The sequence below is a fragment of the Choloepus didactylus genome, chromosome 13 (assembly GCF_015220235.1).
Source record: "Choloepus didactylus isolate mChoDid1 chromosome 13, mChoDid1.pri, whole genome shotgun sequence".
Classification (NCBI taxonomy): Eukaryota; Metazoa; Chordata; class Mammalia; order Pilosa; family Megalonychidae; genus Choloepus; species Choloepus didactylus.
Window position 1 is genome coordinate 90,349,137 of NC_051319.1, and position 16,229 is coordinate 90,365,365.

The following is a 16,229-nucleotide window of genomic DNA, read 5'->3' on the forward strand; positions in this document are numbered from 1 at the left end:
AGAAAAATGTGTATTTAAAAAAAAGCATTATTGCATGACAGAAAATGTAGAAAAGAGAGAAAAGAATAAAATTAATTTTGTATATTTCTTTCAGTTTCTCTTCCATATGTGGACTTTTATGTAGTTGTAATCAGAACCAACCTAAAAGTTTGGATCTGGATTTCTCCTGTTTACATTATATTATAAGCTTTTTTCATATTTGTGTATTGCTTTTATAACCATCACTTCCCATGGATGTCTAATAAACATCCAACAATAAGAGAATAGTTATATTGACTCTACTTTTTCTTTTAAAGGTGATGTTGTTTTTGTACAATTAATATTTATTTAGTGTTCTTGGCTTTATTTCATTAGGCTAGGTTCCCATAAGTGCAACTACTATGTCAAGAACATTTTTAATGGTTCTTGATACACATTAGGATCAGAAGGTTTTTTTGTGTACCCCAATAGTAACAGGTGCATTAGTTGCCTCACTTCTTAAACCAAGATCACACGAAGGTAGAAGAAAATTATGCCAATATTCCGAATCATGGAAATTTTTCTGAAAGTGGAAAAGGTTTAGAGTCTTGCCTTTTTTCTTAAAGCAAGTAGACTGTAATGGTTTTCTTGTAGTGTTTCTTGAAGTGGGACCTAAGGTAGGGCCTTTACTTTTCAATCTTGAGATGGGGTATATGTCTGAAATATTCTGTAAAGCTGATATACCAGCTCAGCAGGTATATATTATAGCTGCAATGGAGGTTTCCATGAAGGGGGCAAAAGACAAATTTGAGACTTTTACAGATAAGGCAGTTTTTGGACGGTATGTTGGCTTCCCCTGATAAAAAAAATCATCCTAATTGATTTTATTTTTTATAACTTAAAATAAAAGATAGATAATTGAAACATGTTTGTATAATGTTCCTATGGTAGATGTGAATTTCAAGGAGTCCTCATATTTGTAACTTACATTAGGCTTTAGTAAATTTCTTTTGTTGATTCTTTATTTTAACTGGAAGGTAACTGTTCCGATTTGCTAATGCTGCCGTTATGCAGAATACCAGAAATGGATTGGCTTTTATAAAGGGGGTTTATTTGATTACAAATTACAGTTCTATGGCTATAAAAGTGTCCAAACTAAGGTATCCTCTACCTTCACTGAAGAATGGCCGATGGCATCTGGGAAACTTCTGTTAGCTGGGAAGGCACATGGCTGGTGTCTGCTGCTCCTGGGTTTTGGTTTCAAAATGGCTTTCTCCAAATGTCTCTGAGCTTGTCTCTCTTAGCTTCTCCAGAGTATGCATCTCCAGGCATCTCGAAGTGTCAGCTTCCATATGTCTCTCCAAAAGTCTCTCTCATCTGCTCTGAGCTCCTTCTTTAAGTGAGCTCTCTTATAGGACTCCAGTGATTTAATTAAGACCCACCCTCAATGGATGGGGTCCACATCTTCATGGAAATTATTTAATCAAACATTTCCACCCTAATCAACAGACTAATCAGTCTGCCCCCATAAGATTGCATTAAAGAATATGACTTTTGGGGGGACATAATTTATGCAAATGGAAGAGTATTCATTGACACTTAGGATATATTAGGTTTTTTTGCAGATAAACATTAGAAAAGTTTATAAGCTGTGAAATAGATATCACTAATGTGGAATTGCAGCTGAATTTTAGTTCCACAGGTGTACTACTTTCCTGAGTTTGAGTAGATCATTTAATTTGTCTGTACCTTGATTTAGTTATCTATAAAATGAATCTGATAATTTATTGAGTATGTTAAGGCCTTTTAAAGACTCTGTAGCAGAATTGTAATTCAATATGGATGTAATTACCTTTTCTAATCTCTCTGTTGTAATAGAAGTCCCCCCTTTTCTTAGACACATGTATATTTAGTCTAGCCATGGATCTTAAATTTAAAAATCTCTTCCATTCTGCAATATGTTTGTCCTTGTATAGTGAAGCAGAAATAGGTTCCTGTAAAGTTTCATTCCAAATAAATAGCTAAAAGGTTTTAAGAGAAGTAAAAAGTGATTTTGGGGAAAGGAGGTAACCTTGGATTTGTTTTGTAATCTATCAAGGATCTTACTCATGCTGGGATTTTTGTGACACACTTCTGGATGTCCGATTGATTGCATTGGTACCATAGCTACAGTATTGTAATTGTCAAGTTTTAAAGATTATGTAGTAAGAGGTCAGTATGGTGAAAGAATAAAAAAGAATAATACTAAAGGTCTAGAAAATTGCAGCGCATAACTCCCCAGTGTGTTTAAGTTTCACCATTCAATTAGAGAGACATATTTATTATTCCAGACTGGCAATTTCCTTCATAGCACACTTTATGGGTACATGTTAGGAGCTATTAAATTTAAATGGTTCTATTCTTTTGGCTGTAAGCATGGTTTTGTACTTCGTACAGAATTCTAACTATCAGTTATTAACAATCAGTTGTTTATTCATATTAAACAAATATTTAAATTCTGTGATGACACTCTTTTTTGGAGCCTACCCTTTTTCCAAGTGAAATACCTTCCTTAACTGTTCTCTTGAGTTTTAACACTATCACATGAAAAAGCACTTAATCAGAAGCAGCATAATTCTGTCTGTTTTTTAGCGTCTAAATACTAGTGTATTTATAACATCTGGGCTTTTTTTTAACCCACTCCTTATCCAATAATCTGAATGTTTTGCATGCTTTTCACTAGAAACCTCATATCCTTACCCAGCCTTATAACCTGTGAGGTCATGAGATGTCTTACAAGGTTCTGATTGCACCAGAGAAAATAACATTGCCTCTTCTTGCCGTTTTTTTTTTTTAAATCCTCCTTATCCAGGATCTGAACTTTCTAAGTAAAGCTAGAAATGTGATTTTTTTTTTTCTCTCCCCTCCATGTGAATGATGATTGTAGTTATACTGATCAAATATCCTTTTGTTCTCAGAGGTGAAATTAAGTTTACTTCTACATGTCTCTTATGAGGTGTTTATAGAATAGGCAAGATGAGCCTGACGTGCAACAGTTTTTGAAGATGAAAATACTGGATCTCCATTTTAGGATTTAGCAATTGGACTTACTGCGTTGATTTGTTTAAAATTTTCCAAAATTCATTTTATATTTTTTTAACTTTAAGAAAAATCTTGACTTCCTTTTAGATTGCATGTGTTCATTAAAGTATAATTTACCATCTTTGATCCTTATACTCTCTTCTAGTGCACTTTCATGCTTGCACATAATCTTTTTTTTAATTAGCTCTGAAATTTTTCAAATTAATAATCATTGCATTTGGCTCTTTTAGAATTGATACCTGAAATCAAAATAGGTATTTAAAGAAATCAGCCTTTCCCATAAAGAGCAGTAATTTTGGCAGAGAAAAAGATTCTGCTACTGTATTGAATTATCAACTTTAAAAATATAGCCTAGAAGGAAGAAAGGAGCTAATGCTTGGTTTTTCTTTTGTTTATTAGTCTCATCAAATTGTTAAATATATGATTGTTACTCTGTAACTAGATATCTTGAACTTTCTGGTTGACATCTGAAACTAAGGATTATAGAACAAGATTAGTTATTATTTGAATAGTATTTTATAGGGATATAATCACTTTGTTTTCTTAATGTTTTATTTACCATCATTCTGAGTTGTTTCATTTTCCCTTCATAGCAACCCTATGAAGCCACAAAGAATATGTGTTACTTACGTATGCATTCATGGGGAAATCTAGAATATCAACTATATGTGTATTTACATCATGAAAACTTTCACTTTTGTGTGATGTAGATAAATGGTTAAGTCTGACAGGTTGTTATACATTAGGAGCTGAAAACTCAAGGATCACATGCTGCTCTGGCATAGGAGATGATTTTGAATGTCACGGTCAGCCTACTACTGACTAGAAAAAAAATTGATTTCTGCCACCCTTTCTGTTTCTAATCCCAGATCCTTACCTGTTCTTTCTTATAGCTGCTAAAGTGTTTGCCAGTACTACTTAAGGTACAGTCCCTTTCATCCCCTCGCTTTTAAAAAAGATCCTTAAAACATTTATTGACATGATCAGCAGTGGTGTTGCTTATCATTTTTGGATGCTGGTGCCTGGGATTGTGAGGAGAGGCACCTTGAGGAAGGTAAAGCTGTCCTTCCCATCATGAACCTTGCTTCTTCCTCATTGGCCACATGAAGCAAATAGTTCCTCACTGCTTATACAGGCCTGGAGTCAGACAGCAACTTTGGGGACAGTGGCCACCCTTTTTCCTTTACCACTTGAGAGAGCAAATGCATGTAGATTTGGTCCAAGTTTCTTAGTATAATGAAAACCTCAAAGATAGGAGACAAATTAGCTATTTTGTAGAAATAAGCAGAAAAGGAAAATCTCATTTGCAGTATTTGTGTCCATTTGTAATGGTCACCAACTTTCGTGATCATTTTTTAAAATAAAGTTTTTGATATTTGGTTTTCCAAAATAGGCTGACTTCATCAATAACACCACTGTTAAATGTGTTTTTAAATGTTTGTTTTCTCTTTGTCCAACTAGATGTGATGCTGACCCTTCAGCGTTAGCCAACTATGTTGTAGCATTGGTCAAAAAGGACAAACCTGAGAAAGAATTGAAAGCCTTTTGTGCTGATCAACTTGATGTCTTTTTACAAAAAGGTAATTATTATTAAGTCTTCAACCAAGTATTTAAGTAAATATATTTTTAATTTAAAACTTCTTGATAAAAGCTTAATAGGAAAGAAAGTGATCAGTGTCCTTTGACTACTTGAATATATCCATGCATTGCCAATTATGATGTGTTTTGGCAAAATTTTTTTCCTTTCCTTTCATTCTCGGCTTCTTTCCTAGTTGATGGCTGCTGAGTAATAGTTTAAGGATAATAAAGCTGTTGTTTAGGACAATGAATGCATTGTTTTTTCTTTCTTGGCTTGGTTTCTTGATATTCAAAAGTGGTGGGCATGATCCTCTTCTCTTTGTGCATTTAACTTCCATAGTCTTTCTGTGGTCCTCTCTATGGTCCTTTCCATGATCTACAGAGCTACAGTGTCCCCACTGCCTCTCTGATCTCATCTTCTATCACTGCCTTCACTCTTCCATTTAGTCACCTTGATCACCTGGCTGTTGTTTGAGTATGGCAAACATGTTCCCAACTCAGGACCTTTGTATTTGCCATACCCTTGCCGAGAACAGGTTTTCTCCCTTACTTCTCTCAGATCTCTTTTCAAAATGTCATCATCTCAGTGCAGTTTCCTCTGAGCACTCTATGTAATAGAACATCCCACACTCCCACTCACCCCCTCCTTCTCTCAACCCTACTTTATTTTTTTTCACAGCCCTTGTCACTACTGTCACATTATATATTTATTTCCCTTTTTTGTTTATCTCTGCCCCGCACCCCCATTGTTTGTCTTTCCCCTTGTTCAGAGTGGAAATTTGGCAGTGCTTGGCACATAGAATAAATACTGTTGAATGGGGATGATACACATTTACTCGTTAATCCAGCTGTTGGTGATGAGAAGATACTCTCTAACTCAAATATCTACCAAGAAAAGATAGTAAATTGACTTCTCAGTCTAAAACAAGATTGCAAATTTTTTCATGCATTTTAAGGCTTTTTTAATAAAAAAATTTACAGAATTTTTCCCTAGTACAGATGAGTATTTTTCTAAATGTATTCATTTGCATTACTTAATTTGCATTAAAGATGAGTCATGAGAAATGTAGAGCCACAAAAAAATTTAAAGAAAAAAACAGCAAAAATATAGTAAAGACATCAAGGTAAGAGGCAAGCGTATGTTTATTGGACACCCAAGAATTCCTTGTTATAAAGGCTTTAAAGGTTTTTAATAACTTTTTTTAAAGTTATAAAAACAATACAATGTGAGGAAAAATTATAAAATACATTTTAAAAAGGAAAAGAAAAGAAACAGCCATAAATTCACCACCAGAGATAAAATCACTCTTATCTACTTGTGTAGGTTTTCTAGACCAGGACTGGCCAATAGAGCTTTCTGCAGTGATGGATATGTTCTATATCTGCACTTTCCAATTAAGTAGTACAATTGAAATGTGCCTAATGTGACTGAGGAACTGATTTTTAAATTTAATTTTAATTAAATAAGTTAATTTAAACTCAAATTTAAATAGCTACCATTTTGGACAGCATAGCTCTAGATTTATGTCTATGCTTAATATGTATTAAAGTGGTATTAAATACACACTTTTTTTGTAATATGCTCTTTTTTACTTAATAGTATATTTTGAATATTGCTTAATGTTAGATGGTTATCTATATTTTTTTCTTTATTGGGTTATATGTTTTTTAAATTACAAAAGTAATAACATTTGTTATAAGAAAAAGTTTTAAAGATACAGAAACGTATGAAGAAAATTGCTTTTAAAAGACCAACTTATTTATTGTTTTAAAGTTATATGTATCAGTTGACAAGAGCTAACCATTTTATAATCATGGAAAAATGCTTGCTATATAGATTAATAGTCTAAAGACTTTTTAAGAATTTTTTTTCTGAAGAAAAAATTTGACATTTTAGAAATAACTATGTAAAATGTGTAATAATTGCAGTAAGCAGAACTTGTATTGTGCTTTTAATATGCTCTTTAGCTATTCCTTAGGATATGACCAATGAAAATTATTTATATTCAGATTTAATAAAACAATATACATATTCTGATATTTAAACTTTTAATAAATTTATCTGGTTTTCCCCTTTCAGTTCATCTGAAAAAGTTTCAAAATAGAGCAGCCTTTAAAACACAAAAAGATACTTTCATACCGTTCTCCTGCCAATATTTTATTTTATTTTTTAATACAGTTTTATTGAGATATATTCACACACCCTACAGTCATCCAGAGTGTACAGTCATTCACAGTACTATCATACATTTGAAATATTTTATTTTTTCCACTGATTTTTAATTGCAATTTTTAGTAGCAACACATTTAGTCTAGTAATATAAATGAAAGGTCTCTCACCTATTCTTCATCTACCCCCCTCCCATTCCCATTGCACCTTTTGTCAGTTTTTGTGTCCTTTCATAGTTTATTTATACAAATATAAACATACAAATATTTAATCCTGTATTTTTTAGATCTGGTATCATCACTACTCATTTTTATAGCTGCTGTGTATTCTATTGTATGGTTGTCCCATAATTTTTTTAACTACTCTTATTCATGGAAATTTGAGTTGTTTCCAATCTTTTGCTATTACAAACAATGCTTCAACAAATAATCTTGCATATGTGTCATTTTGCAAATGAGCAGGTATGTTGGAAGAATTAAAAAAAAACCAGAAGTGGGATTCTTTTCCATTAGAGTGGCCCATTTTCCTCAACTTGGCCAACAGAGTGTGTTGTCAAACTTCTGTTTTTTTGTTTATGCAACATTTAAATAATATTTCTTCTCCTTAGAAACTTCAGGTTTTGTGGATAAACTCTTCGAAAGTCTTTATACTAAGAATTACCTTCCACCTTTGGAAACAGTTAAGCCTGAGCCGAAACCTCCAGTCCAAGAAAAAGAAGAAGTTAAAGAGGAGGTAATGCAAAATTTTTCTTTTGCTTGTGGGAGATTGTTATATCTTGTTACCAGTATCTTTCTTAGTTGGAACTTGTGTTCTTTAGGAGTATCTGTTATGGGTTTTAGCATGATGCAGATTCTTTATCAGAGATTCTTAGTTCGTTAGACTTGAAGAGTTGGAAGAATTTCAGAGAGCATGTTTGGAGATCCAAGAAATATTTTAAGTATACTGATCAATTTAGAGGAATCTTATCCAATGCCTTTGAAAAAGAAAGCTTGATTAACTGTAGAGGCTCGACTGAAGTAAAGTCTTAATGAAACCTGAAGAGAAATACTTAGGTAACAGATGTCATATAAATAGAGAAACTATTTACTCTTTTTTTTTTAAACTACATAGTTTTTTTTCTAGTTAACGTCATTGTAAACATCACTGTCAACATTGGAAAGGAAAGAAAAGAATATTTTTACAAGTTGAAATATAAAAAGATTGTAGGTGGTAACTTAGTTGTTTGATCCAAGAAGAAAATTTTATCAAGTTTTTTTGTAACTCCTTTTATGTATAGACAAGAATGTGGGTTCTAAAATCAGGCTGCCTGAGTTAAAATAGCAGCTCTACAACAAGTTAACTTCTCTGTTCCACTGTCTCATCAACAAAATGAGAATTATAGTAGTACTTATCTCATTGAGGATTAAATAAGTTTTTATATATAATTTCCTGGTTACAGGTACATAAATGTTGGTTATTATACAAAAATTTTTTCCAACTTTTGTTTTTATTATATTTATTCTGAAGATAAAATCACTTTTTCTTTTAACTCTTTATTTTAAAATAATTTCAAACTAACAGAAAAATTAGAAGAATAGTGCCAAAAACACCATACATATGTGCCTAGATTCACTTATTGACCATTTTGCACTGTTTTCTCTCCCTGTTTATAACTACACACATATTATTTTTTCCTGAATCATTTGGGAATTGTTATTTATATCATGGTTCTTAATCCCTAAATACTTCAATGTGTGTTTCCTAAGAATAAGGATATTCTCTTAGATAACTATAGTACTATTGTCAACTTTAAAAAATTTAGTATATATTGTCCTGATTCAAATTTTGTCAATTGATCCAACAGTGCCCCTTTTTTGTAGCATGTTCATTTCCTCTTTAGTGCAGGACCCATTCTGAGGATCATATATTGCATTTAGTTGTCATTTTGGATATATTAGTGCTAAGCTGTTTGACTTGATCCAGTGTTTTTAAATGTGGCTATACTTAATTTAGATTAAATGAGACCATTATCCCTTTTTTTGTTTTTAGCTCATGCCCTCTAATCATCTCATAAAGTCCTTTAAAATAAGAGAGGTTCCCTGTGTGTTTCTTTAGGTGATAGAAATAGGAAAACACTTATCTTTGGTACTTCATAGTATATAATTTTGGTTTATCCTTTCATAATCAGTTAAAATTTTTGGTGTACATACTCTTTTCTACAACCATTGAAGGTCATTTGTTTAAAGTATCTGAGAAACAGCTGGTTTGAAAAATTGCATTATCTTGAATTTTGAAAGGATAGTTTTAAAAAGCAAATTGGTGCACTATTTCATTTTGTATCCTTAGAGTAAATCCTAATTTCAAAAATTGTGAAAAATCCACATTGGCTTCTGAGTAGAGCTATGCTGAGGCTTTCTTTCTGGCATTTTTACTGTTTTCCAAGATTTTATACATAACTGAATTGTCATTACCAACATAAATAACAGTTCATATGATAGTTTATTCTTCTAGTTAACCTGGAATGAAAGAGGTTTGACAGCAGCATATACATTTGACTAATAGTCTCTCTACTTTTCTGGTCTATCTTCAGTTGATATAGTTGCTCTAGTAGGCTACTTAAGAAATCCACCTAATGACTAGCAATCTTTACTTTCTTTGGTCTCCAGCTCCATCATACCATCAGTTGTTTTATAATTAGACTATTGGCCACAGGGGGAACCCAGTGAGAGAATTTGGATCAGTGGCACAGCTCACCCCACTGCTGGACAAATGACTTGGTAGATAATGTACCATAATTTATGGAGCACACAGAATTTGATCTGCAGTTGAAAAATTATTTGTAAATTTGCTGTAGTTACAAATTGCTGCTTTTAAAACCCTTTAACCTTGTCTGTCTGAGTTCATGAGCTTACGAGTGAACAATCAATGAAAATAATAGATCTTTGATTTTGTAATTCTTTATTTATGTGTACCATGATAATCTGAAATAATAGAAGGCAGTTTTTCCTAGTTCCAAGGCATAGGCTTATGACTAGAAATACGAGCTCTTTAGTGTAGTGTGTTTTATTTTGTTTTTGTCTGAAATATCTTTTATTTCATTTTAATTTTTTAAAAACTTGTAGAGAATTTTCAACATTCATTAAAGGAGTTAGAATAGCATAATGAACTTCCATGTACTCATCACCCAGCTCTTTATCCGTTCAGTACACCTTTAGATATAAAATGGATTAATGGAATGGAGACTCTATGAAATGGATCAGTGGAATGGAGACTGAGTTGTATGGCCATGATAGACTAAAATAATGATTACAATAATTATCAGACTTCCAATATGTAAGGTTAAAAAAAAATTAAGCCAGATGGATGACATAAAAGGAAAAGTTAGACTACCTAGTGACAATCTGGTTCTAATTGTGGAAAAGGTATTAAATCTTTGCCATAGGAAGTTCTAGAAAACTTACTTAAAATAGAAAAAATGCAGACTATTTACTTTTATTTAACTTTTAGAAAGGTTTTGTTATGCAATTGTCTGAATGAAGCCAGAGTAATATAATGAACCCTCATGTACCCATCATCTAGCTTCAATAGTTTTAGATCCATGGCCAGTCTTTTTTCTATGCGTTCAACAGTTCCCTTCATTTTCTTAATAACATCCAATACCAGTCATTGTTTAAATTTCAGATTGCTCACAAATGTCCTTTTTTTTTTTTTAAATCATTTGTTTGAATCAAGATCCATGTATTATGATTGGTTAAGATGTCTTTTTGTTTTATTTTTTTTTCTTTAATGTTTGGAACTTTTTATTGAAGTATACCAAACTTAGCAGAGAAAAATGCTTAAATCATAATTTTATAGCTCAGTTAATTTTCACCAAGTAAACACATCTGTGTAACCAGCACTGAGGTCAAGAAACAGAACATTAACAGAATTCCAGAAGCATTATGTGTGATCCTTCCCAGTTCCCCCCCTCCCTTAGAGTAGCCGTTACCCTTATTTCTAAAATCATGTGTTAGTTTCTCCTATTTTTTTCATTTTATGTAAAAAATACCAGGCAGTCTTTTGTCTAGCTTCTTTACTTAATAATGGGTTTGTGAGATTCGTCCATACTATATATGCCCTTTGACTTCTTACAATAGCTTTATCGAGGTTTAATTCATATACCATACAGTTCACTCATCTAAAGTTTACAATTCATGGTTTTAGTGTATTTACAGAGGTGTGCAACCACTGCCACAATCAATTTTAGAACATTTTTGTCACCCCCAAAAGAAGCCCCATATCCATTAACCATCAGCTTCCCAAAGTTACACCCACCCAAGCCTTGGCAATCACCAATCTACTTTCTGTCTCTACTGATTTACCTATTCTGAATATTTCATATAAATGGAGTCATATATGTGGACTTCTTCAGCTTAACATTTTCAAGGTCCATCCATGTTGTAGCATGTATCAGTAGTTCATGTCTGTTTTTCTTTTATTGATAACTTACCATATTAACCATTTTAAAGTGTACATTTCTGTGGCATTTAGTAATTTCACAGTGTTGTGCAGCCATCACCACCATCTAGTCCTAGAACATTTTCTTCACCCCAGAAGGAAACCCCATATCCATTAACACTTACCCTCATTCCCCCATACCTCTTAACTCCTGGCAACCACTGGTCTGCTTTCTGTCTCTATGAATTTGCCTATTCTGGATATTTCATATGCGCAGAATCATACGATGTGTGGCTTTTTGTATCTAGCTTCTTTCAGCATGATGTTTTTCAGGTTCATCCATGTTGTAGCATGTATCAACACTTCATTCCTTTTTTATGTTTATTTTTTAGGTAAGTCTTGGGTTTACAGAAAAATGATGCATAAAATATAGGGCTTCCATATACCACCTGTTCCCGTTTGCTAAGCTGGCGGAACGCAAAATACCAGAAATGGATTGGCTTTTATAAAAGGGATTTATTAGGTTACAAATTTACAGTTTTGAGGCCATAAAAGTGTCCAAACTAAGGTATCAGCAAGAGGATACCCTCACTGAAGAAAGGCCAGTGGCATCTGGGGTTCCTCTGTCACATGGGAAGGCACATGGTGACATCTACTGGTCCTTCTCTCCCAGGCTTCAGTTTCAAAATGGCTTTCTCCAAAATGTTTCTGGGCTTCTGTCTTAGTTTCTCTAGATCCTTCTGCTTGTTTCTCCCAGGGCGTTTATGTCTCAGCATTTGACTCTGTGTTGGTTCTCTTAAGGACTCCAGTGAACTAATTTTAAGTGAATGGGCAGGGTCACATCTCCATGAAAATAATCTAATCAAAAGGTCCCACCCACAGTTGGGGGGGTCACATCTTCATGGAAACAACCTATTCGGAAGATCCCACTCACAATAAGTCTGCACCCACAAGATTGGATTAAAAGAACATGGCATGTTTAGAAAGTCGTCTTGATCAAAAGGGGGAAGAGAAATGAAACAAAGTAAAGTTTTGGTGGTTGAGAGATTTCAGATGGAGTTGAGAGGTCATTTTAGAGGTTATTCTAATGTATTTTATAGATATCCCTTTTTAGTTATTAGAGTATTAGAATAGCTAGAAGGAAATACCTGAGACTGTTGAACTGCAATCCAGTGTCCTTGATTGTTGAAGACGATTATATAACTATTTAGCTTATACCATGTGACTGTGTGATTGTGGAAACATTATGACTCACACTCCCTTTATCCAGTGTACAGACAGATGAGAAGAAAAAACAGGGACAAAAAGTAAATGAATAATAGGGTTTGAAAGGGAGTAGGAGATGTTTTGGGTACTCTTTTGTACTTTTGTTTTTTATTCTAGTTTTCATTTTTATTTCTTGGAGTAATGAAAATGTTCAGAAAATTGATTGTGGTGGTGAATGCACAACCATATGATGATACTGTGAACAATGGATTGTATAATTTGGATGATTGTATGATATGTGAATATATCTCAGAATTGCATTTAAAAATGATAAAAAAAATTGATTGTGGTGATGAATCCACAGTTATATGATGATATTGTCAACAATTGATTGTCCTCTTTGGATGATTTTATTGTATGTGCATATATCTCAATAAAATTGCATAAAAATGGCTTTATTGGGGTATATAATCGATTCAAACCAGCACACTACCCTATTATTAACACCTTGCATTGGCGTGGGATATTTGTTACATTTGATGAATGCACATTTTAAAAATTGTGCTATTGACTATGGTCCCTCTTTTACAGTAGAGTTCACTGTGTTGTATAATCCTGTGGTTTAAAAAAATTTTATTCTGGTAACAAATATATGACCTAAAATTTCCCTTAACAACATTCACATATATAATTTAGTGTTGTTAATTACATTTACAGTGTTGTGTTACCATCATTACCATCCTTTCTGAAAACTCTATAGCCAACCCAAATAGAAAGTCTGTACAATTTAGACCTTAACTTCCCATTCCCTACCCCCAGCTCAGCTCCTGGTAACCTATATTCTAGATTCTAACTCTAAATGTGCTTATAGTCAGTATTTCAAATCAGCGAGATCATACAATAGTTGTCCTTTTGTGTCTGGCTTATTTCACCCAACATGATGCTTCAAGATTCATCCATGTTGTCACATAAATCAGAACTTCATTCCTTTTTAATACTAAATAATATTCCATTATATATATTCCACAGCAGCTGTACCATTTTACATTCCCACCAACAGTGAATGAGTGCCTGCATTCTTCCACATCTTCTCCAACACGTGTAGTTTTCTGTTTTTTTTAATAGTAGCCATTCTCATGAGTGTGAAATGCTATCTCATTGTGGTTTTGATTTGCATTTCCCTAATAGTTAATGTTGTGGAGCATCTTTTCATGTGCTTTTTAGATATTTGTATGTCATCTTTGGAGAGATATCTACCCAAGTCTTTTGTGCATTCTTAAAATGGGTTGTTTGTCTTTTTATTATTGAGTTGTAGGGTAATCTTTTTATATTCTGGACATTAAACCCTTATCAGATATGGGGTTCCAAATATTTTCTCCCATTAAGTAGGTTGTTTTTTCACTTTCATGATAAAGTCCTTTGGGGCACAAAAGTTTTCTTGATTTTTATGAGGTCCCAATTATCTATTTTTTCTTTTGTTGCTTATGCTTTAGATGTAAAGTGTAAGCAGCCATTGTATAACATAAGATCCTGATGATACTTCCCTACATTTTCTTCTAGGAGTTTTGTAGTCTTATGTTTAGGTCTTTGTTCCATTTTGAGTTAATTTTTGTATAGAATGTGAGATAGAGGTCCTTCTTCATTCTTGACATTTTTAAGAATAGTTTTCCCCATTTCAAATTAATACATATTCATTTTAAAAATCCCTGGAAAATACAGAAAAGCCAAAAGAAGGGAACAGATCTGCAAGCTCAAATGTCTTTTAAGGCTACTTTAATATTTAAATCCCTTCTTCATATTTACCTGTGTATCTTTCTTGCTCTTCTTTTTATCACCCCATTTTTTTCCCTTAAAATTAATTTTTTGAAGAAATTCAGTCATTTGTTTTAGAGTTTTCTATTGTTTGGATTTGTTGCTTACATCTCAGTGGAATAATACACCCTTTGTATTTTCTGTAAATGGTAGAGAGGATGATTTTTAACAATATTCTAATAATAGTGTAGTGCTTTGCCAGCACCATATGGTTGCCATGTTGAGGCTGCCATTTTATTTGCCCAGGTTTTCCTAAATTCTTACCTTTTAGTTCATTCCATCACTTCCTGAGTTGGGTATTAGTAAGTGAGTTTCTTCATTTGATGGGCATTTGATTAACTCTTGCAATGATTTTATTTTACCTTTCTCTAGTAGAGGCCGTATGTCTGGTTTATTTTAATAAATGGGAGTATACAAAGTGAGATCAGCTTCAGTTTAAAGACAGTAATAAAATCACTAGTCCTTTTTATGTTTCTTGGTCAGCCTGGAGTGTTAGAGTTTAAAGGATGCCTTATCATTTCCGTTAGTTCAAGTAACATTTTTTTATACTTTACATGAAGTAAATTGGGTTTTACAACTCACTAACTGATTTACCTACTTAAACATTTGTTCCTTAAAACTTTGTGAACTAAATCTCAAGTCTTCCTCAAATGAATTATATGGGTGAATATATATTATAATTAGGAAAACATACCGTTTTACTACATGATGCATAGAAAAAGAGATTTGCTGCTTCTACTACTTCAGTATATAAGAATGAATTGCTTGTTTTCCTCCTGCAATGCGATTCTAAGCTCTACCTTAAATTGACATTTAAAAATAACATACTACTTGTCAATTTTCTTTTGGCATCTTTTTTACTTCTTCCTGTTAACTAACATTTGTGATTTGATTTCAGTATATTTATTTGTGCCCTCTTTCATACCAGTAAGATTATCAGATTGATGTGTTTTGTAATATATATAAGGACTGTTCTTGTTTTTAATGAATGTTTCTAATATAGATATTTCAGGAACCAGCAGAGGAAGAACGAGATGGCAGAAAAAAGAAATATCCTAGTCCCCAGAAGACTCGTTCAGAATCTAGTGAACGAAGGTTTGTATTTATCTTTAATTAGGAAGATGCTTGTAACTGATTTTAAAGTTGCCTTGAGAGAACCTTGAAGGGATTTTTAACATGTGTATTGACTCCTTTTTCTCTAAACTGATCTAAGGAAAATGTTATCTCCCTTCCACTCTTTCTGGTTTTTTTTTTTGGTTTTTTTTTGTTTTTTGTCTTTGTCATACTGCCTGTTGCTTTTATAAACAATCATCATGTTCTTTCCCCAAGAGTCAGGGGTGGGAGCAGTCTCCTTAGAGAATGTTAATGAAATGTTCCATTTGGTTAGGGGTGCTCAGTGTTAAAATTATCCATATCATTTTATATTACAAGTAGTATAGCTTGTGTATTGAATCATTAGCCTGCCCTCAAAAAATTGGTCTTTGTTTAGGTAAACTTTGTTTTGAGCCTTTTTTCTTTTCTTGATCCAAATTTTAGTCTTTCCCCCATCCCTCCCCATACATTGGAGTCACCTCTCCTTTTCATTTCTCCCCACCCAGTGTGCTTGAAGGAAGAATGTTTTTTCCTTTTTTGTATAATGGATTACAGGAATTATGTGGTGATCTTATGGCTTTCTAAAAGAGCATAGATGTTATGAATTTTGATGCCTCCAGGGAGGTTGCTTTGTACTACCGATTTGTTTGCAGACTTGTTTCTATAGTCAGTATATGGCTTTTATATCTGTGTATTATAGGACACGTGAGAAAAAGAGAGAAGATGGCAAGTGGAGGGACTACGACCGGTACTATGAGCGGAATGAATTATACCGTGAGAAGTATGACTGGAGAAGAGGCAGGAGTGAGAGCCGAAGTAAGAGCCGAGGCCTGAGTCGCAGTCGAAGCCGAAGTAGGGGACGCAGTAAAGACCGGGATCCAAATAGGAATGTTGGTGAGTAGATGAGGTATCCTCC

At 33.2% G+C, this 16,229-nt stretch overlaps 1 protein-coding gene across 4 annotated transcripts in view; it reads left to right on the forward strand.

Annotated features, from left to right (window-relative positions):
• Positions 1-16,229, forward strand: part of RBM27 (RNA binding motif protein 27) — an 84,286-nt gene that overhangs the window by 5,403 nt on the left and 62,654 nt on the right. For all 4 annotated transcript variants that reach the window (XM_037801330.1, XM_037801329.1, XM_037801331.1 and 1 more), the window contains exons 2-5: positions 4,501-4,619; positions 7,395-7,519; positions 15,225-15,316; positions 16,014-16,207. In XM_037801330.1, the coding sequence (XP_037657258.1) occupies positions 4,501-4,619; positions 7,395-7,519; positions 15,225-15,316; positions 16,014-16,207 (530 nt within the window). The remainder of the gene's footprint in view (positions 1-4,500; positions 4,620-7,394; positions 7,520-15,224; positions 15,317-16,013; positions 16,208-16,229) is intronic.